Raw genomic sequence first — 27,461 nt, forward strand, 5'->3', positions numbered from 1 at the left:
CCCTGTAGGGATATCCGCCACTTTAGTGGTGTATATTAAGATGCTTACAGAGGCATCAAGAGATGGGTGACTCGAGCCAGAGGTGGAGGTGAGCTCCCTGCAAAGATGCTGTAATTGCACAGCCATATAATACAGCCACAGATTGGGTACAGCTAGGTCTGGCATAGCTAGGTCCAGCCTCCTTTTAGGTCTTTGTGTGCAGCTGGTTTTTACATCACAGAACATTTTAGGTGGAGAATATTTACCAATACTGATTTAGAAATGCTTTCTGTTCACTTTATTAAAAGGTAATCTGCAGCCTTCAAGTTTCATGAAAGGACCCAATGTCAGCATCACATGACCTTATATGGCACAAACTTGTATGCATTAAATTCTACTGCTGAAAATGTTCCATTAGGGGATATGTGAAATAAACACCAACAATCAACTTCTCTTATTTGCTCCTTTATGTTCCCTAAATTAGACCCAGTGATGTCATTACTGGGTCTCTCTGCTTCTCGGTGCAATGCAGGCAGATCATGGCTCATTGGGGGGGCTAGCAGGGTGCTATACATGACTTCTTGAAAACCTTACAACACTCTGCCTGAGTACTCCTCTCAAGGGCTCTCGGTCCTGATCCAAGCAGTGGGCTGCCTTTTGGGAGGAGTTATGCAAATATCAAAATGCCTTGATGGGTGGGTGTCAGTCTGGAGGAGTGGGCATTCCTAGGCAGGCTGTGTTTGCATGCAGACCATCCTAGGTAACACCCACATGTGATGCTGAGCCTTCATGATTGAAAGAACTGATATCCTTTTGAATGAAAGGGGTGGACCAGAGACGGACTGGGGAGGAAAGTACTAGATGATGCTTCAGCCAAGAAATGAGTAGGGCTCATCTTAACTTGCTTCAGCTTCTAATGTACATTGTGAGAAGCTCACAGTGTGCAGTGAAATCAGAGTAAGTAATTTCCGTACAGGAGAAGGGCCGGTACAACTGTGCAAGACTGAAGGGAAGGCCAGAGGCTAGATGTAATCGAACTAACAGCAGCGCCAACATATGATGCCAGTTCAGAACAATTTTACCCTGTGTGTCTAAATTTTGGTGGTCTCTGACTGTAATCATTTTTCCAGAGAGTAAAGAAGGATGTTGACAAAGGGACCGTCCACACAGACATGTTCTTACTGAAGACAGATGGTGCAGGTGAGCAGTATCTTTTGTTTTCTTGATTGCAAAACTATAAAAAGAATTTTAAAAATCAATATACACAAAATCCGAATGGTATGTGAAAAATGCTAGAATGATTAAAGCAGACCTGTCAATTAGTTTACGCCATAATAACAAATTCCTGACATGTCACATTATACAGCAACAGTGTCCTTTATCAGAAAAGCTCCACCTGTTATCATTAAAGAGCGGTCTTTGACCTCCAGTCCAGTGATAGAGGTGCATCGAATGGAAATGTTGATGCTGAAACCAAAAATGCAGCTTACACTTTGCCAAAAACCGAAAATTACAGTTTTCCAAAAAAAAATATACTTTTTTTTGTGTGTGTATGTATGTATGTATCTCTCTCTATATATCATATCTATATATATAATGTGTGTGTGTGTGTGTGTGTGTGTTAAAAATCTCGCTTGCTGCATTTTTGATCAGTTAAAAAAAAACGCCCCTCTCCATTGAAATGCATTGAAAATGCAGCAAGAATGCATCAATAACGCACCCGTGTTATGTCTTTGATGCAGTTTTTGAGTCACGTGACCTATAAAAAAACACACCATAAGCATAGTAAAATCCCGGCAAAATTCTGTTTTCAGTGTCATTATCGGCACCTTTTTCGATTACCAGCAAAATGCCGATAACACCATTTTTGCCGGCTATGTTTCGGCCGCTGATCATTTGGTGCATCTCTATCCAGTGACTTTACCTAACCTAAGATGATGTCATCAGTTTGCTGCAAGCAGGAGGAAGCATTTCCTCGGTCTCCCCTCCCGACTAATAACTGTAACTTTGTAGCAAGTCACAAGGTAAGAGGCTGCAACAGGGGCCTTTACAGCGCTTCTCTAGCTACCCGATACCTCTGAGGACTAGTAATTAGCACAGGGATAGTCAAGCTCCTCCCTTTTATCCCACATGACAGCATTGATCTGATTGGTCACATGTTGCTGAACATACTTACCAGGGTCAGGTGAAGAAGGTCCTGAGCCCTGGTGCTCAACCTGCAGTCCGTGATCCACATGCTGCCCTTTGGTGTTTACGTGGTACGCAAACACTCAGCATTGGGAGCATTGATTTGGAAAGGGGCCATTATCTGCTTCAGGTCCACCCTATAGCAGTTTTACTGCTACAGGGTGGCACCTGTGCACCAGATCATGTATATATACATAATCTGACACTTCCAGGTAGACCCTGGTGGCTCATTTCCGCTGTGATTACACAAGGTGGAAGCCCATCGGTGGGTGCGTGGTACCTGATGTCCTTCAGCATCCGCCGATCATTAGGCAGAATGGCCTATGCCTATGTAAACAAGGCGGATTGCCGTTCTGACAGGAGGGAAAGGAGGGAGTTTGTGCCCTCTGCAAAGCAGGGAATAAGTTCCATCTCTTTCCCTAGTAAAAGCACCTCACATAGTATAGTATAACATTGACTAGACACACAATTTAACCCTTTGATCACCCCAGATGTTAACCCCTTCCCAGCCATTCCCATTGGTACAGTGACCGTGCATATTTTTAGCAATGATCACTGTATTGGTGTCACTGGTTCCAACAAAGTGTCAGAATGTCTGCCGCAATATTGCAGTCCCTCTAGAAGTCACTGATCGCCTCCACTACTTGTAAAATAAATATAAAGTAAATATAAAATAAAAATATCCAATAGTTTGTAGACACTTTACATTTTGCACAAACCAATCAATATACGCCTATTGGGATTTTTTTTTTTAAATCAAAAATATGTAGCAGAATACACATTGGCCTAAATTGATAAAGAAATTCGATTTTTTTTTTTTTTTTTTCAATTTTTTTAAATTTTTCTTATTGGATATGTTTATAGTAGAAAGTAAAATATATATATATTTATTTATTTATTTATTTTAAATCAAAATTGTCGGTCTTTTTGTTTTTAGCGCAAAAAAATAAAAACCGCAGAGGTGATCAAATACCATAAAAAGAAAGCTCTATTTGTTAGAAAAAAAACTACATACATTTCATTTGGATACAATTGTCAGTAAAAGTAATGCAGTGCCGTATCGCAAAAAATGGCCTGGTCATAAAGGGGGATAAATCTTCCAGAATAGTTACACTCCAGAGTGGTTCACATTGTTCAATTGAATTCTGGCCAGTGAGTAAAGAGATCACATAGCTGCTGTGCCCCATCATTGATGTCAGTGGGAGGAATAGTGCCCCATCATTGGTGTCAGTGGGAGGAATAGTGCCCCATCATTGGTATCAGCAGGGAGGAATAGTGCCCCATCATTGGTGTCAGCGGGGAGGAATAGTGCCCCATCATTGGTGTCAGCGGGGAGGAATAGTGCCCCATCATTGGTGTCAGCGGGGAGGAATAGTGCCCCATCATTGGTGTCAGTGGGATAAATAGTGCTCCATCATTTGTGTAAGCGGGGAGGAATAGTGCCCCATCATTGGTGTCAGCGGGGAGGAATAGTGCCCCATCATTGGTGTAAGCGGGGAGGAATAGTGCCCCATCATTGGTGTCAGCGGGGAGGAATAGTGCCCCATCATTGGTGTCAGCGGGGAGGAATAGTGCCCCATCATTGGTGTCAGTGGGGAGGAATAGTGCCCCATCATTGGTGTCAGTGGGATGAATAGTGCTCCATCATTTGTGTAAGCGGGGAGGAATAGTGCCCCATCATTGGTGTCAGCGGGGAGGAATAGTGCCCCATCATTGGTGTAAGCGGGGAGGAATAGTGCCCCATCATTGGTGTCAGTGAGAGGAATATTGTCCCATCATTAGTGTCAGTGGGAGGAATAGTGCCCCATCATTAGTGTCAGTAGGAGGAATAGTGCCCCATCGTTGGTGTCAGTGGAAGAAATGGTACCCCATCATTGGTATCAGTGGGATGAATAGTGTCCCATCATTGGTATCAGTGGGAGGAACAGTGCCCCATCTTTGATGTCAGTGGAAGGAATATTGCTTCGTATCAGTGGGAGAAATTCAGCCCAATGGTTGGATAAAGGCAAGGAAAGTGCTGCAGTTTGGAGATCAGTGTCCTTTAGCATGAACTCGCTCTCTTCGTAGAACTGTCTGTAGCTATTTCCTCTAGGAGGTCTTCCGTCTATGACTGATTTCTGTAGCATTACCGATGATAAATATTATATATGGTCCTTTGAAGATATTGGGGGGCCACATTTGAGGGGAGGATCCCTATATCTTTACCACTACTTTAGGATCACCATTTGTGGCTGAAAAAAATATAATATCTGTTCCCTGTGTGTTATGTAACCGACTCTCCCCCTCAGGCAGCACGCTATAATTTCACCAGTGGGCTGATGCCTTGTTCATGCAGCCCACAAAACAAACATCAGGTGGTGAACTGCTCGATGCCGGCCTTGCCAACCAGTAATTAGAAGGAGCAGCGGGTGGCTGGTGACATGCTGTATCTTGGGAGACAGTAAGCCTGGTGGGGGCGGGGCGGATCTCCAGGGAGTCACAGCATGCAACTAACACATGCTTTTTCAGCAAAAAAACATCTATATCTCTTTCGTTCAATGACGGACACAGCTCCTGTCATTCTTGACCATTGGGGTTATACTGCACCCTACAGTAGTAGGACACTAGGCAGAAAAAACTTCTGGCTACAACCATGGGCAGTCCCAGGGGGTAAACTCCCTCTCCCTGCCAAAGTCGCTCAGTTTTTTTCTGCCTAGTCAGGAGTAAGGACCTAGTTCATTGCTGGGATCTTTGGTCCTGGCAAAATGTTTTAGATAGAACATTTTTATTTCTCCCGGATTTTTCCTGTGAGATCTACAATCTACTGCCGAACTGGGTGACGGACTGGATAATCTAGATCCAGTGGTCACCCCAGTCTGGCCAACGAGCACACGCAGGCCTCTGCTCCGCGCTAGGTTGGCCGCGACATAGCCCCACTGGACAGGCCCTGCGAGTTAAATGTCTTGCGAGGTCGCATACGACCTCACCTCAGCCTGAGTCGCAGCATTCCTCCTAGCCGACAGCCCCCCCATTTTGATGGAGAGCAGGATCTGTCTGTGTGTGGTGGCCCGCTGGTTCCTGGTATGGTTAGTAGCTTTGCCACCTCTACCTCTGGAGGGTTTTGGGGTTGATGTGGGCCCCTCCTTGGGATGTTCGGACCCCCAGGTTCTCCTCGGTCCTGTAGGCATCCCCCCCCCTTTGTCAAGTACCTCTTTCTGCCCCCCCCCCCTCCACATGCACTGAGGATGTTTTCTCTTTGGGTGGTCTGGCCACCTTCCTGAAGTTCCTGGGGTGGGGGCAGGGTGCTAATAGCAGTGGGGGGTGGGCCAGCGGCGGCCAGACGATCGATTGTGCAGGGGGGGGGTGCACCTGGTGGGGGCTCCTGCCATTGCCCCCCATCCTGACTGGATCTGTCCTGAGGCCTGGTCCTGGGTCCCTGTATGCCTCGTGGTGCCATCATTTTGTTGTAGGGTGGCTCTGGAGGTAACCGGCATTCTAAGGTGGGCAGGACAGTTCGTTCCAGCTCTCTCCGCCATGCACATTCCCAAGGTGGAAAATTGGCAGGCGGATTACCTCAGTCGGCAGGTGTTGGACCAAGGGGAGTGGTCCCTTCATCCAGAGGTGTTTTATCAGCTGTTTTCCTGTGGGGCATCCCCCGAGGGGGATCTGTTGGTGTCTGGGCTCAAGGTTTGCAGTATCAGCTTACATGTACTTTTATTCATTTTGCTGCATACAATTACTTAGATTATACTAATCTCATGGTTTATCATGACCTGGATTGGAACAGGGCCAGTGCAACCCTTCCAGGTATTTATTACCTCTCACAGTGATCACAGTACTCCCCCTGACAATGCCTTCATCTGCATTTCTTTCCAGGAGGATGACACCATATTTGTTAAGGCATCACCTGAGGTCACATCTCCTCCTTCCTGGACTGAAATGATGGCTCGCAATCCTGTAAATCCCGGTGTCTGTGTAGTTCTTCACTGTTTTACAAATGTCTGATACAGCTCCTGATGCAGCCTCTCACCTTATGACTTGCTTTAAAGTTACAATGTATAGTTTGATTTTTGAAGCGAGGGGAGACTGAGGAAATGCTTCCTCCTGCCTGCAGCAGACTGATGACATCATCTCAGCCTAGGCAGAGGCATTTGTTGGATCAGTTTGTCATGTGCCAGCAGCCTTCCTGGTATAATGCTTACGTAACTCAAATACTCCGTTCACACCTAGGCGATTGGATTTGCTGTAATTCTGCCAGCGATTCTAAATTGATTGTCACATGATAGAAATCGCAATGCATAATGCTGTCGCTCAAAAGAAGCTTCTGCTCCTTTTCGAGCAACATGCATCGTGGGTTGCGATTTGCCGTGATTTGGGGTAAGAAGTAAAGCGTTGCACAACCAGCCCTCTTTTTCCCGCAAATTAAAATCTTGGGCAGAATCGCCCAGGTGTGAACGGAGCCTTTACAGGTCATAACACATAATGGCTGCTCGGATTCCATCATTTCATTCCCTTAGACCCGGTTCACACTTCTGCGTGTGACGGGTTCGCATGTCATGTCGGAGCGCACTGCTCCGACATGACATGCGATCAGCTGTGCGGTGCGAGTTTAGCCATACAGTTTGTATGGCTAAATTCGCACCGCACCCGCAGCAAAGACGCACAGGAGGCATTTTTGCTGCCGCATCAGGATCGGATCGCACAGCGGTTCACACTTGTGCGATCCGATCCTGTGCGAACTGCACGATCGCACTGCGATATGCGATCAAACTGGGGGTGTCGTTAAGATTACATCGACACCCCCAGCGTATCGCATATGGCAGTGTGAACTGCCGGGGGTGCGTGTGCGATGCGGGAACAGGCTGCGAATTTGCAGCCTTCCCGCATCGCAATAGTGTGAACCGAGCCTCCAAGCAGTAATGGCGAACCTTGGCACCCCAGATGTTTTGGAACTACATTTCTCATGATGCTCATGCACTCTGCAGTGTAGCATGTGAGTGGGTCTGTGGAATTGGCAGGGGATTTCAAATCACTCAGATTTAACCTGAAATGTAAACCAAAACAGTATCTCTCCTGCGCTCAAATAGTATGTGGTAAGGTGAGTGGTCTTGTGTGGTCTTTGTTATCACTACCTAGGGTCTTGCTGCCCCCTCAGGACCAAGGGTATCCAAATATACTGAAAAAACAACAACAAAAAGCATACATTGTACTCACAAATGCATGATAATAGTACACATGTAAGGAAAATGGAACCAATCACTTTCAGGACTGCCAGGATACTCCTATGGTGCTGAATTAAGGGATGGCGTCCGCATATGCCTGGCTGACGTGTTTCGAGGGAGAACCCTCTTCTTCAGAGCCAAAAGTACTACTGACCCACCTTAAATTCACACGGTGTTATATAGCCAGTCTGTACCGCCCTCATTACTCAGCTCTGCCCCACAAGGGGCAAAGGTCAAGGGTGTACATAGCTGGGATGGAGTTTGTTTACTGATGGTTTATAACATCCAAAAAAGTGAGAGACCACACAGTGCAAGCTGCTACCCCTGTGTCTACAAACCAGCCATACACATACACCAATTGCAAATAATGATGGTAATATTAACAAAGGTAAAATGATGCTAACAACTAAAAGCAAGAATAAAAAGATAAATGTTTTGAATCGTTAACAGAGCCAACAAATATAATGACTAGGATTATGCTAGGCCTTCACTTTTGGCTTTAAACCAGAAAACAAAGGCCAAAATACAGAACGGATACAATACTTGTATCTATATGTATGTATATATATCTCTATGTTCTCCAACCTTGATTGGATTAAAGGATGTTGGGGATCGTGCCCCAAAATGACGGATTCCTCTGTATAGTCCGCAAGCCAGGGCTTGTTTCGCCATCAGTGCCCCAAGCCGCATCACACTTGCTTGGAACGCAAGCCTTGCTCGTACACCCAGAAGTTTGGGCGGATCTGCCTCTTGTTGCTCAACACATCACTTCCGGATGCACCGCGGCGTCACTTCTGGTTCTTTCTGAGGCTGCCTCATGCCGTAAGTCACAGCCCCAGGGACCAATGAGCGTCTCAGACGGCCACCCAAACTCGCCCCAGCCTGACAGACACACAAGGAGAAGGGATGGTAACATGATCCACCGAGTCCCTCACAGTCCTAGACCAAAGAGGACTCCGTGTACCATGTAGTGTACTGCAGTCTCCAGGAAACAGAGGATGAAAGAAGAGGGGAGAGACAGGAAAAAAGGGGGGGGGGCCTTAATTTAATAAAGAGTCTTGCTGAGTCCCCACTCTAGGTTATACACATTCCTTCCTGTATTGGCCCAATCTTGTACTTATACTACACCCACCTCCTGTCAATTTTGAGCTAGAGTACAGTGATGGATCTAAATATAAGTGAATCCAAAAGGATTGTCTTCGACAGCCCACATATATGTGCAGGCTGATGTGCTCCCACCTATGGCCCATTGCACATGCACGGTCGCAACCGAGCATGTGGTAGAACATATGCCTGCATCCACGGTGATACCACAATGGCTGATGGAATCTTAAAAATGCTTATGTTCCGTACTCCATAGGCATATACCCCTACACTGGGTCTACTGTGGGCAGAGGGGTATTGGACTAGTGGATGGTGGATGGTGCCAATGTGTTAGGCAGTCTAGTAGTCGCATGCAATCTACCATGCGACCACTATAGCAAGGACAACACAAAATGCCGTGGGACAAAGTCCCATAACCCCGATGTGACACCTTCAGAGTGGAGCTCAATCTCCTCATTTACCCCTTGGGATTAAGTGACCCCAGGGTAAAAATCCAGTATGCCTATCTAGTACAGGGTGCTGTACATGACTTCCTGAAAACATCACCGCACCATGCCTCAGTACTCCTTTCAAGAGCACTCAGAATGAATGCAAGCAGTGGGCTGGCTTTTGGGAGGAGTTATGCAAATATTAATATGCCTTGATGGGTGGGTGTCAGTCTGGAGAAGTAGGCGTTCTAGGCAGGCTGCATTTGCATGCACAACCACATGTGATGCTGGGCCTCTATAATTAAAAGAACTAAAAATCCAAACAATTTAATTGGTGGGTCAGGGACAGGCTGGAGAGGAAAGGGCTAGAAGATGATGCTGGGCGCCCTCCTGCCAGGAAATGAGGCAGGATCTATCTAACTTGCTGCAGCTTCTAATGCACATTGTGAGAAGCTCACAGTGTGCAGTGAAATCAGAGTAAGCCATTTCAGTCCAGGAGGGGAGCCTGTACAACTGTGAAAGACTGAAGGGAAGGCCGGAGGTCAGCTTTTACAGTGCCTTGAAAACGTATTCATAACCCTTGAAGTTTTCCACATTTTGTCATGTTACAACCAAAAACATAAATGTATTTTATTGGGATTTTATGTGATAGACCGACACAAAGTGGCACAGAATTGTGAAGTGGAAGGAAAATGATAAATGGCTTTTCAAAATGTTTTACAAATAAACATCTGAAAAGTGTGGCAATACTTTGTAGAACCACTTTTTGCTGCAAGTCTTTTTGGGGATTCTCCACAGTGCCAGCAGCACTTATGCCGCCCCAGACCATGACACTCCCACCACCATGCTTGACTGTAGACAAGACACACTTTGTACTCCTCACCTGATTGTTGCCACACATGCTTGACACCATCTGAACCAAATAAGTTTATCTTGGTCTCATCAGACCACAGGACATGGTTCCAGTAATCCAGGTCGTTAGTCTGCTTGTCTTCAGCAAACTGTTTGCAGGCTTTCTTGTGCTTTGCCTTTTAGAAGAGGCTTCCTTCTGGGACGACAGCCATGCAGACCAATTTGATGCAGTGTGCGGCGTATGGTCTGAGCACTGCAAGGTTGACCCCCCCACCTATTAAACCTCTGCAGCAATGCTGGCAGCACTCATACGTCTATTTCCCAAAGACATACTCTGGATATTACGCTGAGCACATGCACTCCGCTTCTTTGGTCGACCATGGCGAGGTCTGCTCTGAGTGGAACCTGTCCTGTTAAACCGCTGTATGGTCTTGGCTACTGTGCTGCAGCTAAGTTTCAGGGTCTTAGCAATCTTCTTATAGCCTAGGCCATCTTTATGTAGAGCAACAATTCTTTCTTTATTTCAGATCCTCAGAGAGTTCTTTGCCATAAGGTGCCATGTTGAACTTCCAGTGACCAGTATGAGAGAGTGAGAGCGATAACACCAAATTTCTCTAGCGCTCATTGACAGACGTAGTCCTCGGTGATACAGCACCTTCGGGTTATGTTGCCTCCACAGGAGCAGGACTAGACAGGAAATTAAAAAGCTCTGGCCACACCCTAGGGGCAGTCCCAGAGGGTATATCCTCTCTCTCTCTGCCTCAGCAAATCAGTTATTTTCTGTCTAGTTAGGAGTAAGGACCTAGATACCTTGCTGGGATCTTAGGTCCTGGCAAGATTTTTTTAGACAGCTTTTTTTCTCCAGTGTTCCTGTGAGATCTTCAAGCAAGAAAGCTGAACTGGGCGACGGGCTGGATGTTGAGATCCGGTGGTCACCCCAGTTCAGCCTACGAGCGCGTGCAGGCCATAGCTCCGCGCTGGGTCGGCCGCGACAAAGTCCCATTAAATGACTGACCCCGCGAGTTAAACGTCTCGCTGAAACGCCAAAGACCATGAGTCACGGCGTCCATATCGGTCGACAGCCCTCCCGCCCCGGTGGAGAGGGGTACTGTCAGGAGTTGGTGCCCGCCTGGTTCCGGTATGGTGAGTAGTATGTTCCCCCTTTTCCCCTGACGGGTCTTGTGGTGAACGCGGGCCCCTCTCTGTATGGTAAGATAGAGTCCCTCTCTATCCTATAAATGACACAGATCCTCCTACTTTGAGTGTGATTTTATGTGCAAAAAGCCAGGAGGCTTGGTTTGGGAGCTAACAATCTAATTGTATACATGTTAAAAAGATTGTAATCAGTGGCATTCTGGGAATCTTATGATAAGAATAAGCTACCTACCAGTCAGAAGCCACGGACATGTAGACTGCCTTCCTAATCAGATCTCCAGCTATTAGCAGGCCTCCCGAATGGCCATGCGGTCCGCCAGGGCCGGTACCGCCAACCACGCCAAATCCCCATGCAGGCCGCCGCCATTTTTATTTGCTGGATCGCACGAGCCGCCATTTTGGCGTAGCCTCGTGTCTCCAGCATGGGGGCGGCCATGTTTGAGGTGATCGAAACACCTCGTGGAGCTAGGGGAGGCGCCGGAAGGCGTGCAGAGGGGCGGAGCCGCCTCCTTTCTTCCTGGGCAGCCAGCCAAAAGACTTCCTGTTTGTCAAGACAGCGCTGTAACCTGTTGCAGTTAAACTCTGAGCATCAAGTGGTGAGCCTGGGGGTCTATTTCTCTCTCTCTCGATCGATAGGGATCTCTAGCAGGTAACACTAAGGGGCTTTTTTGTGGCGCTGGGGGTCTGAAAAAAAAAAAAAAAAAGTTTTTTATTTTTGAATTATATTATCCAGGAAGTGACTGGAATTATCATGGACCCTGCCACACATATTCCCCCACCTGTTTCCCTCGAGGGGGCCACGGGACCCGCCGGTGCACAGAGTGTAGAGTCATTTACAGCAATCTTGGAGTCTATGGTGGTTCGGGTGGAGGCGGCCTGTCAGGGACGGGGGTCAAGGAAGCGACCCCCGCCTACCCCTATACTATCTGACACCTCTGACTCAGATTCAGAGATGGTCACTGCAGTTGCAGGTTCCTCTGCAAGGGCTGTTGTCTCAGGTAAAGCCCCCTCAGACAGTGAGGAGGACGTTTCTTCTCCCGCTATAATTCAGGAAGAAGCATTGGTGGACGCACTAGTTGTGGCAGTGCAGGAAACCTTAAAACTTGAGGCTTTACCGGCAGAGGCAACTGAAACAGAGATTCCTTTTGGTACTAATAAGCCCATCAAAACGGTGAAGGTTTTTCCTGTACCCAAGTGTTTCGGTAATCAGATTAAAGGAGAATGGGAGCATTCTAAACGTACCTTTACTATTTCCAAGCGTATTGCTAGACGCTATCCGTTTGAGGAATCCATCATTAAGAAATGGACGGTACCACCAGTGGTGGATCCACCTATTTCCAGGCTGAATAAAGCCACGGTTATCCCAGTGGAGGACACTTCGTCCTTTAAGGATCCGGTGGATCGAAAGATGGAAGCAGAGTCCCGCACCATCTTCTCTCTGATAGGGTCAGCATTTAGACCAGTAATTGTTATTGGTCTAGTTTCCCAGACACTTACGGAATGGGCGAGAATGGTACGCCAAGACCTTAGGGGAAAAGATATTCCCCAGGAGACATCTGATTTGATGGAACAGATTATACAAGGGCTACAGTTTATCTGTGACGCAGCCTTGGACACTACTCCCTTATTAGGGCATGCATCTATGTCAGCGGTCATCCTCAGACGTGTGCTGTGGTTAAAATGCTGGTCAGCTGACCTAGGTTCCAAAAAGACCTTGACAAATCTCCCTTTTCAGGGGAATCGTCTATTTGGGGCCAACCTAGATGAAATCATTAAGGATGCCACTGGGGGCAAGAGCACTTTTTTGCCACAGGCTGCTAAAGCTAAGGGACCTCGCAACAAGGGAGGACCTTTCTTTACCGCCCATAAAGGGCGCCCGGCTGGTACAAGCGGGAAAGGCAAGACTCCTCCAGGAGGGTTCAAGAAGGGCTGGTCGGACAAGCAGAGGACCAACCCAGCCAAACCCGAAGCAAAGGAGTACACAGCCTGAAGGTGTGCCCCCACCCGGTTTCAGGGTGGGGGGACGTTTTCACCGGTATTCAGGACATTAGATCGAGCATCAACCACTACTACCGGTGCGATTCTTCCCTTCCAACATTTAAGTACTACAGGAAGCGGTAGTTACCGTTCCCTGAATAGATCTTTTCCTTTACCTTTTCCTAAGATTAGTCCCTATACCTCACAGGAATCGGATCTGGTTGACCAGATAGGCCAAGTAGCCTCTAGTCGGGTGACTTCGGTCCCTGAGGTTCAACCAGAAAAGATCACCCTTCCTGATAACAATCAGGTATCTGATAAATGTGTGGGAACAGAAAACGACCAGACTTTCTCGGATGGTCGGGGCCAGATACCTCTAGGGACGCCTGGTTCAGATTCTATCAGCGCCAGTGGTCCTAGAAATTCTAGGCTGGCCTCCTCAAGCGGGCCTGGCCGACTTGGACATGCTAGTCGCAGACGTTCCGTGGGAACTTCGTCTCAGGGAGTGTCTGTGGTCTCAAGGACCAATTTACCATCATGCTTTACAGTCGCTGGTTTTAATGGCCTGGCCATTGAGACCCAAGTACTGAAGGACAGAGGTTTGTCTACTTCAGTCATTCCTACCCTTATTAAAGCAAGGAAAGCGACTTCCAGCAAGGTCTATTATCACACATGGAAGACTTATATTGCGTGGTGCGAATCTTTAGGATTTCCTCCACGTACCTATTCGGTGACTCGAATATTGGCCTTTTTGCAACAAGGGGTTGAGCAGAAGCTAGCCTTGAGCACCATCAAGGGTCAAGTTTCAGCATTAGCAATCTTCTTTCAGAAGCCTTTAGCTACCAAGTCCTTGGTGCGGAATTTCATCCAGGGGGTGCGGCACCTGGCTCCACCAGTCCGCGCGCCCTTACCGCCCTGGGATCTTAATTTGGTTTTGTCGGTTCTACAGAAACCTCCCTTTGAAAACATCAGGGAGATTCCCTTGCTTACTTTATCCCAGAAGGAGGCCTTCTTGGTGGCTATTACTTCTGCTCGCAGGGTGTCAGAACTGGCTGCATTATCATGCCAGTCCCCATACCTAGTGATTCATAGGGATAAGGTAGTACTTCATCCTAAGCCATCTTTTCTTCCTAAGGTGGTTTCAGATTTTCATCTGAATGAAGATATTGTACTACCTTCCTTGTGTCCTCAGCCCAAGCATCATCGGGAACATGCGTTGCATTCCTTAGATGTGGTTCGGGCAATCAGGGTATACCTGAAAGCTACGGAATCATTCCGTAAGACGGATTCACTTTTTGTGATCACGGATGGCCCCAGAAAGGGTTTGCCTGCATCTGCCGCGACCATTGCCAAATGGATTAGACAAACGGTGGTACAGGCTTATTCTATTAAGGGTCAGAGTCCTCCGTTCCCTGTTAGGGCGCACTCCACTCGAGCGCTCAGTACTTCCTGGGCCTTTCGCCATCAGGCGTCAGTGGTCCAGGTATGTAAGGCGGCCACCTGGTCGTCGGTACATACCTTTACAAAATTCTATAAAATTGATGTGACGGCATCAGCGGATGCCTCATTTGGCCGCAAGGTTTTGCAGGCCGCAATTTGAGGAGACCGGTGGTCTACCTCGAGGGTTTTTTCTGTTTGAAAAAAAAAAAAAAAAAATTTTTCTCTTTTTTTTGTTGAGTCTCATCATTAAGGATGAGCATTGTAAACTTCTAGTTGGCACCGGTTGGGCCTTCTAGATTGGGATTTGATTTTCATTTTCCCACCCCTCATTTGTGATACTGCTCTGGGACGTCCCGAAGGTGCTGTATCACCGAGGACTACGTCTGTCAATGAGCGCTAGAGAAAAATGGATTTTTGTAAAATCTTACCGTAAAATCCTTTTCTCTTAGCTCATTGACAGACGTAGTCCCCGCCCCTCTGTTTTTTGAGTTGGGTTGGGTTAAAATCTCTAAAGACTGCTTTTTCACATAACTGATTTGCTGAGGCAGAGAGAGAGAGGATATACCCTCTGGGACTGCCCCTAGGGTGTGGTCAGAGCTTTTTAATTTCCTGTCTAGTCCTGCTCCTGTGGAGGCAACATAACCCGAAGGTGCTGTATCACCGAGGACTACGTCTGTCAATGAGCTAAGAGAAAAGGATTTTACGGTAAGATTTTACAAAAATCCATTTTTAACATACCTGCTCCCCATTCACACCTGAGACCTTGTAACACTAACGAGTCACATGACACCGGGGAGGGAAAATGGCTAATTGAGCCCAATTTGGACATTTTCACTTAGGGGTGTACTCACTTTCATTGCCAGCGGTTTAGACATTAATGGCTGTATGTTGAGTTATTTTGAGGGGACAGCAAATGTACTGTTATACAAGCTGTACACTCACTACTTTACATTGTAGCAAAGTGTCATTTCTTCAGTGTTGTCGCATGAAAAGATCTAATAAAATATTTACAAAAATGTGAAGGGTGTACTCACTTTTGTGAGATACTGTAGGTCTGGACTTTGACTGGGCCATTGTAACACATGGATATGTTTTGATATAAACCATTCCATTGTAGCTCTGGCTGTATGTTTAGAGTCTTTGTCCTGCTGGAAGGTGAACCTCCGCCAAAGGATTTCTTTTAAGAGTGTCCTGTATTTGGCTCCATCCATCTTCCCATCAACTCTGTCCCTGCTGAAGAAAAGCATCCCCGCAACATGATGCTGCCACTACGTTTCACGGTGGGGATGTGCAGTGTTAGTTTTCCGCCACACATAGTGTTTTGCTTTTAGGCCAAAAATTTCAATTTTGGTCTCATCTGACCACAGCACCTTCTTCCACATGTTTGCGGTGTCCCCCACATGGCTTCTCGCAAACTTCAAATGGTACTTATGGCTTTTTATTCAGCAATGGCTTTCTTCTTGCCACTCTTCCATAAAGCGCAGATTTGTGAAGTGCATGACTAATAGTTGTCCTGTGGACAGATTCTCCCATCTGAGCTGTGGATCTCTGCAGCTCCTCCAGAGTTACCATGGGCCTCTTGACTGCTTCTCTGATGAATGCTCTCTTTGCCCGGCCTGTCAGTTTATTTGGATGGCCATGTCTTGGTAGGTTTGTAGTTGTACAATACTCTTTCCATGTTCGGATGATGGATTGAACAGTGCTTGGTGAGCTGTTCAAAGCTTGGGATATTTTTTTTATAACCTTTTAAACTTCTCCACAACTTTATCCCTGACCTGTCTGGTTTGTTCCTTGGCCTTCATGATGCTGAATGTTTACTAAGGCTCCTTTCACATGGGCTGTCCAATCCGGTCTGCCTGTCAGTTTTTCAGACGGACCTGATCGGACCTTGCAGTCTCTCCTATGGAGCCGTAGATCCGCTGACACCTGCTGCTATCTTATCCAATCCTGCCCGCAATATCCAGATGTATGGTGTCCCTATTTTCCATTTTGTCTGGCGGATCAGATGAAACGGACATGCGGTCCAATTTTTCCCATAGAGGAGAGCAGGACTCGGTCCGTGTCTGCTCTGCACAGTGGAGTGGACAGGTCCTGTCATCCACCTGCTCCACAGGGATCCCCTGCTGAGCCTAGGCGCCCCTGTGAAAGGATATTAAGGTTCTCTTACAAACCTCTGAGGGCTTCACAGCTGTATTTATACTGAGATGAAATGACACACCGGTGAACTCTATTTACTAATTGGGTGACTTCTGAAGGCAATTGGTTCCACTAGATTTTAGTTAAGGGTATCAGAGTAAGGCCCCTTTCACACAGGCGGACCGTTCAGAGCCACCTGTCCATTTTTTAGGCGGATCTGAACAGATGCCCCATGCATCTCTATGGGGCATCGCATGTCAGCGTAGACCTGTCTGCTGACATCCGATCCGTCAAATCCGGACGGATGGTAACCCTATTTTCCATCCGTCTGGCGGATCGGATCGGATGAGAACGGACAAACGGTCTGTTCTCATCCGATTCCCCCATGGAGAAGAATGGGGACCTGACAGCTCTGTCTCCGCACACAGTGCAGAGACAGAGCTGCCATCCGCCTGCTCATCGGGGGATCGGCGGATCGATCCCCCGCTGAAAAAAGAACGGAGTCCGCCTGACGGACTCCCTGTGTGAAAGGGGCCTAAAGGGGGCTAAATACAAATGCATGCCACGCTTTTCAGATATCCATTTGTAAAAAATTTGGAAAACCATTTCTCATTTTCCTTCCACTTCACAATTATGTGCCACTCTATCACATAAAATCCCAATAAAATACATTTACGTTTTTGGTTGTAACATGACAAAATGTGGAAAAGTTCAAGGAGTGTGAATACTTTTTCAAGGCACTGTAGGTAAATTTTTCTATCTGCGGCATGGCTGCAATATTTGCTGGACGGGGTTAGCTGCCCTGTGCTGCACTTGTTACCCGGCATCCTGTTTATTACTCTAAATCTGCATCCTAGTAAAAATAGGAGAATGTCAAGCGGCCGCCTTAACCAGCTGATCCGCTGTTTCATCTGAATAAACACATATCCCCTGGGCCTGCAGACGTTAAAGGGAGCATATGGATGGACACGGGTGATTAGGCTTTCAGACGCACTTAGACGCTTCAAGAAAAGAAAATGGGGAAAAAAGACGAACCAGTGTTATTAATGGAACAACTAGGCCGCCGGAGAGATATGGAGGGGGGAGGAGGTCACACTTGTGCATTGTAGCCTTCCCATCCATCTTGCTTGTTAGTGGCAGACTTTTCTTTTGACAGCCGAGAAAGCTGGAGCTTGTAGTTCTACACTAAGTTACTGCTCAAAAGCCCCAAGCTGTACTCTAGTTAAGGGTGTCATGTGAACGCAATGCCTCATCGCTACTCTTTAATTCTAAACAAAAAGTCAAATGATGATTTCAGTCTCCCTTGCAAAACTATTTTTGGCAAGAGGTTGACACACTCCATCCATCTCTATCCTCTGTCTTTGATCGGGTCTTTGGCGGCTGTTCAGGCTGGTTGCCCGGGTCTCTCGGCGGGACGGGAGACCTGGGCGACCCACGGAAAGCGGCGGGAGGGGGGGGGGGCGCGTCCCCTGCAGCTCCTTGTAATGACAGCCGAGCGGCTTCTCAGCCACATCGGTTGTCATTACAAGACAGCCGACCGTCGGATATGGACGCCGGTACCGGGGTGATGCCTCTAGCTGCAGGGATCACTCCGGTACAAGCACTTTCCCGAAATATCGGCAGTATCGGTAACCTCCGGGGCCAATTCCAATATATCGGGAAAAGTGCATATCGGCCCTCGATATATCGGCTTAGCCGATAATCGGTCGATCCCAACTACACAGACCTGTCATTCACCCACTCTGCTCAGATCAGCGGACAGATCCCCTGGTGATCGCAATGGGAGACGCTTGTGTGAAAGGTGAATCTCATGTCCGTTTATAAACACTGTGTATGTCTGTTTTTAGACAGCAGTAGCTTCTACTGCAGGTGTTTTTAAAAACTCCAACTGTTGCACATCATCACACCATGTGTGTGTGTCCACATACCCCAGTCACTCATACACAATGCAGCTCACAGCAAATGGCTGTTTCCTCCACAATCTGAACCCAATACCCTTTGTTTCCCCTCCAGATAAATGGACTTGGACCAGACTAAACCCATCCGGCGTGAAGCCTAACCCTCGGACAGGATTTGCCATGGCGGTCGGCGTTAATTACCGCAGCATTCTCTTTGGGGGGGTCTTCGATGAGGAAGAGGAGGAAAGCATTGAAGGGGATTTCTTCAACGACATCTACTTTTATGATCAGACGAAGAACCGCTGGTTTGCTGGCCAAATTAAAGTAAGTCTCGCACTCTGATGTTTGGAGCAATATCTCATGTGTAGTGCAGTCACCATTTACATGTGTGTGTGTTTGTTGGACCTATGCGTGCATGTGTTTGTTACGCTTTAGGAAGACAGGGTTGTATTTAACTTTTTTTACTTATTTTCTTTTTTTTTATTTGCCTTCATTCCTGTCACAAGGGGGTGAGCCCCCCTATAATAACTGTTGGCAGATGACAGGCCCTCTTTATGAAGACATTAGGGGTTTATTAGACCTCCAATGTCTCCCCTTCCCTACAAAGCAGCTCAGCAAGTACAAATTGTGCTTGATTACCTGCTTCCCTGGCTGTATCAGCCAAGGGGTGACGGCTCTGAAGCCAGAAGTGATTAAATTGTCATCTTTTCTGGGTCAATTCATCACAGAGGAATCGGGGGAAGAATGTTCCTCCATCTCCTTTGTGGGCAGCCGTCACATTTGTTTAATGCAGCCCCAGGTTTAGGAAACACTGCAGGTGGCAGCGGGAAGAAAGGGGGTCCCTTGCTGCCGCCCATATCACTTTTACAAGAAAGCCGATGGCCAGCTGAAAAAAACGGTACCTGGTATAACCACTTGCTGACAGGACGTTTTAATATGGATGCTGGTCAGCAAGTGGTTAAAGTAGTTACCTTAAAGCTCCATTCACACCTGTGCAGCTTTGAAATCACGTCACTTTAGCGCAATTTTAAAGCCGCACTGCTGATATCATTGCAGCTTGTGACCTTATACAACAGAAGTCTATGTAAGTCGCAATGAAATCGGTAAAAAGTAGTGCAGAAACTTTTTTCAAAGTTGCTGTGACATGAGTCACAGCTATTCGATCGGTTCCATTGCCGACAGTGGAGTGCAACTTTTCATGCGGTTTGGAACTGTAAAATTGCATGACAAATCGCACCGATGTGAATCGATGTAAATATACTTTTCTCTGTTTTTCCTCTGTGCACTGTGTATCATAAACATCATGCCTTGACTGACAGGCCAGGAGACACCTGATCTTTCCCGCCCAGCATGACATCATACCTTGACTGACAGGCCAGGAGACACCTGATCTTTCCTGCCCAGCATGACATAATACCTTGACTGACAGGCCAGGAGACACTTGATCTTTCCTGCCCAGCATGACATCATACCTTGACTGACAGGCCAGGAGACACCTGATCTTTCCTGCCCAGCATGACATAATACCTTGACTGACAGGCCAGGAGACACTTTATCTTTCCCGCCCAGCATGACATCATACCTTGACTGACAGGCCAGGAGACACTTGATCTTTCCTGCCCAGCATGACATTGTACCTTGACTGACAGGCCAGGAGATTTCTGGTTCTGCCATGCCCACTCATGCCTGCTGCACTGTGGACACGCCCGGTGAATACAACAATTCATATTGTAGGAGACGTAGCCTCCAGTCCCTCATTTTATACATCGATAAAGTTACCGATTATTAAAAGCTGAATTTAGCAAATTTTTAAACTGTCATGAAACACACTTTTTTAATCTTGGGGTAAAGAGAGAGGACATCTCACGTTCATGCTATCACTGACTGTTGTCTCTAGAAATTTGATCCGTAGTTTGTGTCTTTTATTACTTCAGGGCCCCAAATCGGAGCGAAAGAAGAGGCGGCGGGGTGACAAGAGCGCAGAGACCGAGGCAGCCGGCAGTGATGAGGCATCTGCTCAGCGCCCGGCAGAACCCATGGAAATCATCAAGGAGATCGTGGCTGAAGATGGGACTGTGATGACCATCAAGCAGGTGATCTCCAACCAGACAGGACCAGCCAGCGACCAGGAGGACAGCGACGAAGAAGAGGACGATGACGAGAAGGAAGAAACAACGGGGCCAAGGGTAGAGCCGTGCCCGCGCTCCAACACCATGATAACCGTCAAGCAAGGGCTCCTGTACGTGTACGGAGGAATGTTCGAGGTTGGCGACCGCCAGTTCACGCTGAATGACCTCTACTGCCTTGACCTTCACAAGATGGAGGAATGGAAAGTGCTGGTGGAAATGGACCCAAGTAAGTCAGGAGGTTGTCTGTGTGTACTGCACAGCCTTCTCTGGAAGGAAGAATATGATTGGTTACTGTAAGCAGCACATACATAGAGCCTCAACTTTAAAGGGGACCTGTCATCGGGTATGTTCCCATCTTACATATGTGAATGCTAAGTAATGTGTAATGCCATCTTTGTTCAGCCATCAACTAGGATCACCATCTACAGTTGCTGTATTTTGGAAAATGTCAGTAATATATTAGGTAAAGGTACTGACAGGTCCACTTTAATATTTATGAGTATTACCAGTCAGGAGTTCAGCAATGAAAGCCCTGTGTACGCTCATCACCAGTTTCTTGCACATGCTTAAAAAAAATTATTTTAGGCTTGAAGATTAGTTAAAACCACCAAACTACATATATTTTCTGAAAGCAGACACCCTGGAGAACACAATAGTGGTAGTTTCATATTTTTTAAGTCACACAAAATTAGCGCAGTGGTTTATAAAACCCAACATTTCAATACAAAATATACGTTAAGTTAGTTTTAGGACACACATGTGCAACATATTACCCATTTTTTGTCAAATATAAATCAAATTCTTTTTGGTAAGACATCAGGGGTCTAAAAAAAACTCCTGATGTTTTTAACTGTCCTCTAATGAAGCTAATAGATTGCAGATTGTGCTCCATTAGCTTCTTCAGTTGAGGACCTCTGTATCTAGTATGTTGACTGTTACTGATTTAAAGAATAACTCTACTAAGCAGTCTTGTATTTACTGCCATTTTTTGTCTAAACAGAGACACAAGAGTGGCTGGATGAATCTGACTCTGAGGGTGACGAGGAGGAAGAGACCGAAGGCGCAGAGGGAGGAGCAGAGGAAGAGGAGGATGAAGATGATGAAAGCGAAGAGGATAGTGGTATGATGTAATCTTTGTATGTGTTCCACAGATGGTGTTTGTGTATAGCATGTGCAGATTGCACCCTTATAGAACCCTAATTTAGCCCATGTTTATACTGGTGCGATTTGTCATGCAATTTGACAGTTCCAAATCGCATGACATGTCGCAGCCAATTGCCATCAATAGAACCGTTCACATTGCGGCGACATGTCGCCGCAACTTTGAAAAAGGTTCCTGCACTACCTTTTTATGATTCTGTTAACCACTTATGGACCAGGCCTTTTTTTGACACTTGTTGTTTACTAGTTAAAATCAGTATTTCTTTTTCGTTCATTGACGGACACAGCTCCTGATTCTTCTTAACCTTTGGGTTATACTGCCCCTTACAGGAGTAGGACACTATGCCTATGGGCAGTCCCAGGGGATATATACCCACTCTAAGCTATAGGCACTCAGTTCTTTTCTGCCTAGACAGGAGTAAGTACTTAGTTCCTTGCTGGGATCTCTGGTCCTGGCGATTTTTTTTTTTTTTTTTTTTTTTTTTTTTTTTTTTTGGGGAATTTTTTTCTTTCTTTTGTTATTTTGTTCCAGTGAGAATCTACAATCTGTAGTCTGTCAGTCACCAAGGGGGCACAAGAAGTGTCCTGTCGGCTCGGTAAGTAGCCAGCATTCTAAGGTGGGCTGCAGATTCGTTCCAGTCCTCTAACTCCTGCCACGACTCCTGTGTAGGATTGAGGCAGAAAGGATTCCGGTCATTCTAGTGGCTCCAGACTGGCCTCGGCGGTCTTAGTACGCTGATCTGGTACTGCTGGTCACCGATGCTCCTTGGGGACTTCCTCTCAGGGAGGATCTTTTGTTCCAAGGACCGATCTTCCATCCTGCTTTACAGTCGCTGGCTTTGACGGCTTGGCTGTTGAACGCCAGGTGATGAAGGATAGAGGTTTGTCTGAGTCAGTGATTCTTACACTGTTGAAAGCTAGGAAATCTACTTCTAGGAAGATCTACCGTTGTACGTGGAAGATGTACATTGCGTGGTGTGAGTCTCTTGGGGTTCATTCTCGCTCCTTCTTGGTGGATCGAATTTTAACCTTCCTTCAATGGGGGGGTTGAACAGCAATTGGCCTTGAGTACAATCAAGGGCCAGGTATCGGCTTTGGCATTTTTTTTCCCAATGACCTTTGGCCAGACACTCCCTGGTGTGTACCTTTCTTCAGGGTGTCCAACATTTGGTTCCTTCAGTGCGGGCTCCGTTGCCGCCCTGGGATCTTAATTTTGGTGCTTTCAGCTCTACAGAAGCCTCCCTTTGAAAATATGTAGCTTTTCCTGCTTTCCCCAGAAGGTGGCCTTTTTTGGTGGCTTTCACCTCTGCGCGCAGGATGTTGGAATTATCTTGTCATTCACCCTATGGTAATTCACAAGGATAAGGTGGTGCTACGCCCCTGTCCGTCATTCTTTCCTAAGGTGGTCTCTGACTTTCATTTGACTGAAAACATTGTGTTGCCTTCCCTTTTTCCCCAGGCCTAAACATCCAAAGGAAATTTATTTGCATACCTTGAATGTGATCTGGGCAATTAAGGTGTACCTGGCAGAGTCTTTTAGGAAGTCAGACTCTATGGTGCTCACGGACGGACCTCACAAAGGGTTGTCCGCTTCCTCTGTGACCATTTCCAGATGGATCAGACGGTGGTTCAGACCTATTCCATCAAGGGTCAGGTTCCTCTTTTCCCTGTCAAGGCGCACTCTATTAGGGCGCCTAGTGCCTCCTGGGCTTTCTGTCATCAGGCGTCAGTGAGGCAGGTTTGCAAGGCGGCCACCTGGTCGTCACGGCACACTTTTACAAAGTTTTTATAAAGTGGATGTGTTGGCATCTGCGGATGCTTCTTTTGGCTCAAGCTTTTGAAGGCTGCTGTTTTAGAGGACCTGGTCCTCTTTGAGGGTGTATTGTTTTTCAGGTGAGCTCCAGTTATGGTAGAGCTCTGTTACCTGGTTAGCTATGGTTAGCCTTCTGAATTTTTTTTTTATGTTTTTCCCACCCCTCATGTTTAACACTGCTTTGGGACATCCCAATGGTTAAGAAGAATCAGGAGCTGTGTCCATCAATGAATGAAAGAGAAAATCGGATTTGTGACTTACCGTAAAATCCATTTCTCTGATGCCCATTGACAGACACAGCACCCACCCCTCTGTGGAGTTGGCTTTCTTCTGACATTGCTTGTAACAAAACTGAGTGTCTATAGCTGAGAGAGGGAGTATACCCCCTGGGAATGCCCATAGGCGTAGTCAAGTTTTTTCCTGCCTAGTGTCCTACTCCTGTAGGGGGCAGTATAACCAAATGGTTAAGAAGAATCAGGAGCTGTGTCCGTCAATGAACATCAAAGAAATGGATTTTATGGGAAGTCAAAAATCCAATTTTTTTGCTAGGAAAGCACCTAGAACCCCCACACATTCTATATTTTTTTTAGTAGAGTCTCTAAAAAATAAAATGGAGATCATTTCAATACTGTATTTGCGCAGCGGTCTTACAAACGCAATATTTTTGGGAAAAAAATATACTTTTTTGAATTAAAAAATAAAAGTAAATTTAGCCCAATTATTTTCTATAATGTTATGCCGAGTAAATAGATACCCAACATGTCATGCTTCAAAATTGTGCACGCTCGTGGAATAGTGACAAACATTGGTATTTAAAAATCCCCATAGGCGACGCTTTAAACATTTCTACAGGTTACCAGTTTAGAGTTACAGAGTAGGTCTAGGGCTAAAATTATTGCTCTCGCTCTAACGATCGTGGCTATACCTCATGTGTGGTTTGAATATCATTTACATATGTGGGCGCGACTTGCGTATGGGTTCGCTTCTGTGCACGAGCTCGGAGGGACAGGGCGCTTTTACATTTTTTTTTTTTTTTATTTAACCTTTTATTTTTACACTGTTTGATCCCTTTTATTCCTTTTACAAAGAATGTAAACATCCCTTGTAATAGAAATAAACAGGGCAGGTCCTCTTTAATGTGAGATCTGGGGTCAAAAAGACCTTAGATCTCACATCTACACGTAAAAGCAAAAAAAATAAAAAATGGGCCCTTGGGAGAAAGCGACGTATGACGTCGCTCTGGTTCTCCAAGGCCATGGAGTCGAGTGGGGGGCCATTTTTCCCTCAATCGACTTCCTGCCTTGGACAGACCAGATCGTTTTCCCTGCTACGGACGGCTCCAGTAAGCAGGGAAAATGACCGGGGGGGGGGGTTACCTCTCCCACCGCCCATAAAAGTGATCCCGTGGCAAATCCACAGCTGGGACCACATTTATGTGAAAGAGGGCCACCCACTCTGTAAGAAAATACTGGGGTTATGGTATCTATCTGATACAATAACCCCGGTATTTAACGTCAAAGTACCGACGTAAAACTGCGGAAGTGGTTAAACAAAGTCGCAAGCCAAGCCACAATGAAATCAGAGGTGCAAATTGCACTGCTCTGCGGCCACACCAGTGTGAAAAAGGACTAAAAATTAGCCGCCTCTTCCACTGCTTGATTCAGAAATCTGTACTAAAATATCTGATACCTCTGAGTATAGAGGATCATGTGACTCGCTCCCCTTCCTTTTATGCCTGGTGATTGGCCCAGCTGTGTCACATGGGGTTGGAGAGACTAACTAGTCATGATGTAGACCTTTCATAGGCTAACCCTTCACTGAATGAAGTGGCAGCACAGTGTATATGTGCAGTTGTGGTGGAGGTCTTTTATGGACTTCTTTGAAGCCTCATTTCATGCTTTGTCCCACAGATGATGATGAGCATCCCGCAGTGGAACCGAAGGAGAAGTACTCGGATTACCTGGCACGGACAGAACAGTACTGGATCCAGCTGGCTCGAACCAACCTGGGGTCTGAGGCCAAAGAAAAAAAAGTGCTGAAAGTGGCACATGCCATGGCAAAGACGTTCTACGAGTTTAGGGATTAGACTGTCCTCAAAGCTCAATGGACTATTATTCAATTTTGTTCTTGAACTTTTCTGGACTGTTTACCAAATCCTGAGAGAGAATGTTTGTTTGTTTTCTGATGGTTTTGCTGAAAAATTAACAGAGAATTATTTTATATGTATTTTTGGCTCTCTCATGTGTATGTTTCAACCAAGAAGAAGAGCGAATATTTCTGCAAATAATCCGATGTTAATGCTCTCCAGGCTGCATTCTCAGTGATGTCACCGGTCTCTAGTGAATGGATAGGCTGCATTCTCAGTGATGTCACCGGTCTCTAGTGAATGGATAGGCTGCATTCTCAGTGATGTCACCGGTCTCTAGTGATCGGATAGGCTGCATTCTCAGTCATGTCACCGGTCTCTAGTGATCGGATAGGCTGCATTCTCAGTCATGTCACCGGTCTCTATTGAATGGATAGGCTGTATTCTCATTGATGTCACTGGTCTCTAGTGATCAGATAGGCTGCATTCTGAGTGATGTCACTGGTCTCTAGGGATCGGATAGGTTGCATTCTCAGTGATGTCGCCGGTCTATAGGGATTGGATAGGTTGCATTCTCAGTGATGTCACCAGTCTCTACTGATTGGATAGGTTGCATTCTCAGTGAACTCATTGGTCACTCTTGTGTCTCTGTTTAGACAAAAATTGCCGTAAATGCAATACTGCTTAGCAGAATTATTCTTTAGATCAGTAATGGTCAACATACTAGATACTGGGGTCCTCACCTGCTGCCCCCAATACGCATAGGGGGACTTCCATAATATTCAGCATATGTAATGTCAGGAAGGATTGCCAGAGACTGCAGATAACCTGCTGGAGATGGTCAGACACTGGTGACATGCTATCAATGTAGTTAAGGCCTTGAAATATATAGTAGGAGATGGTTAGAGACTGGGGATATGTTACATGAAACTGCTAGAGATCACTACGATTACAGCCCATTTATAAATCAATGCCCCTTCACTGGCTGCTGGAGTCTAAAAGGGCTGCAGGGTGGGCACCAGGGCTTAAAGAGTTAACCTCCTCCTGCTAGAAACAGACTGAAGTAGGTAGGATGTCACCGGTCTCCAGTGAATGGATAGACTGCATTCTCAGTGATGTTACCGTTCTCTAGTGAATGGATAGGCTGCATTCTCAGTGATGTCACCGGTCTCCAGTGAATGGATAGACTGCATTCTCAGTGATGTTACCGTTCTCTAGTGAATGGATAGGCTGCATTCTCAGTGATGTCACCGGTCTCTAGTGAACGGATAGGCTGCATTCTCAGTGATGTCACTGGTCTCTAGTGATTGGATAGGCTGCATTTCTCTAGTGATTGGATAGGCTACATTATCAGTGATGTCTCCGGTCTCTAGTGATTGGATAGGCTACATTCTCAGTGATGTCACTGGTCTCCAGTAAATGGATAGGCTACATTCTCAGTGATGTCACTGGTCTCCAGTAAATGGATAGGCTACATTCTCAGTGATTTCACCAATCTCCAGTGAATGGATAGACTGCATTCTCAGTGATGTTACCGGTCTCTAGTGATTGGATAGGCTACATTCTCAGTGATGTCACTGGTCTCTACTGATTGGATAGGCTGCATTCTCAGTGATGTCATCTGTCTCCAGTGAATGGATAGACTGCAGCCTATCCATTCACTAGAGACCAATGACATCACTGAGAATGCAGCCTATCCATTCACTAGAGACCGATGACATCACTGAGAATGCATTCTCAGTGATCTCACCGGTCTCTAGTGATTGGATAGGCTGCATTCTCAGTGATGTCACCGATATCTAGTGAATGGATAGGCTGCATTTTTAGTGATGTCACCGGTCTCCAGGGATTGGATAGGCTGCATTCTCAGTGATGTCACCAGTCTATAGTGAATGGATAGGCTACATTCTTGGTG

The 27,461-nt window shown here is 46.4% G+C and overlaps 1 protein-coding gene across 2 annotated transcripts in view; it reads left to right on the forward strand.

The window, feature by feature from the left end:
* Nucleotides 1–25,644, forward strand: part of KLHDC4 (kelch domain containing 4) — a 65,812-nt gene extending 40,168 nt beyond the window's left edge. Inside the window, exons 8-12 of one of the 2 annotated variants that reach the window (XM_082270262.1) lie at nt 1,110–1,179; nt 18,473–18,681; nt 20,292–20,712; nt 21,487–21,606; nt 25,371–25,644. In XM_082270262.1, the coding sequence (XP_082126388.1) occupies nt 1,110–1,179; nt 18,473–18,681; nt 20,292–20,712; nt 21,487–21,606; nt 25,371–25,546 (996 nt within the window). In that variant the 3' untranslated portion in view covers nt 25,547–25,644. The remainder of the gene's footprint in view (nt 1–1,109; nt 1,180–18,472; nt 18,682–20,291; nt 20,713–21,486; nt 21,607–25,370) is intronic. The other variant, XM_082270263.1, reaches the window with a different exon arrangement.
* The last annotated feature ends 1,817 nt before the right edge of the window (nt 25,645–27,461 follow it).

The sequence above is a fragment of the Pelophylax lessonae genome (genome assembly GCF_965119305.1).
Source record: "Pelophylax lessonae genome assembly, chromosome: 10".
NCBI lineage: Eukaryota > Metazoa > Chordata > Amphibia > Anura > Ranidae > Pelophylax > Pelophylax lessonae.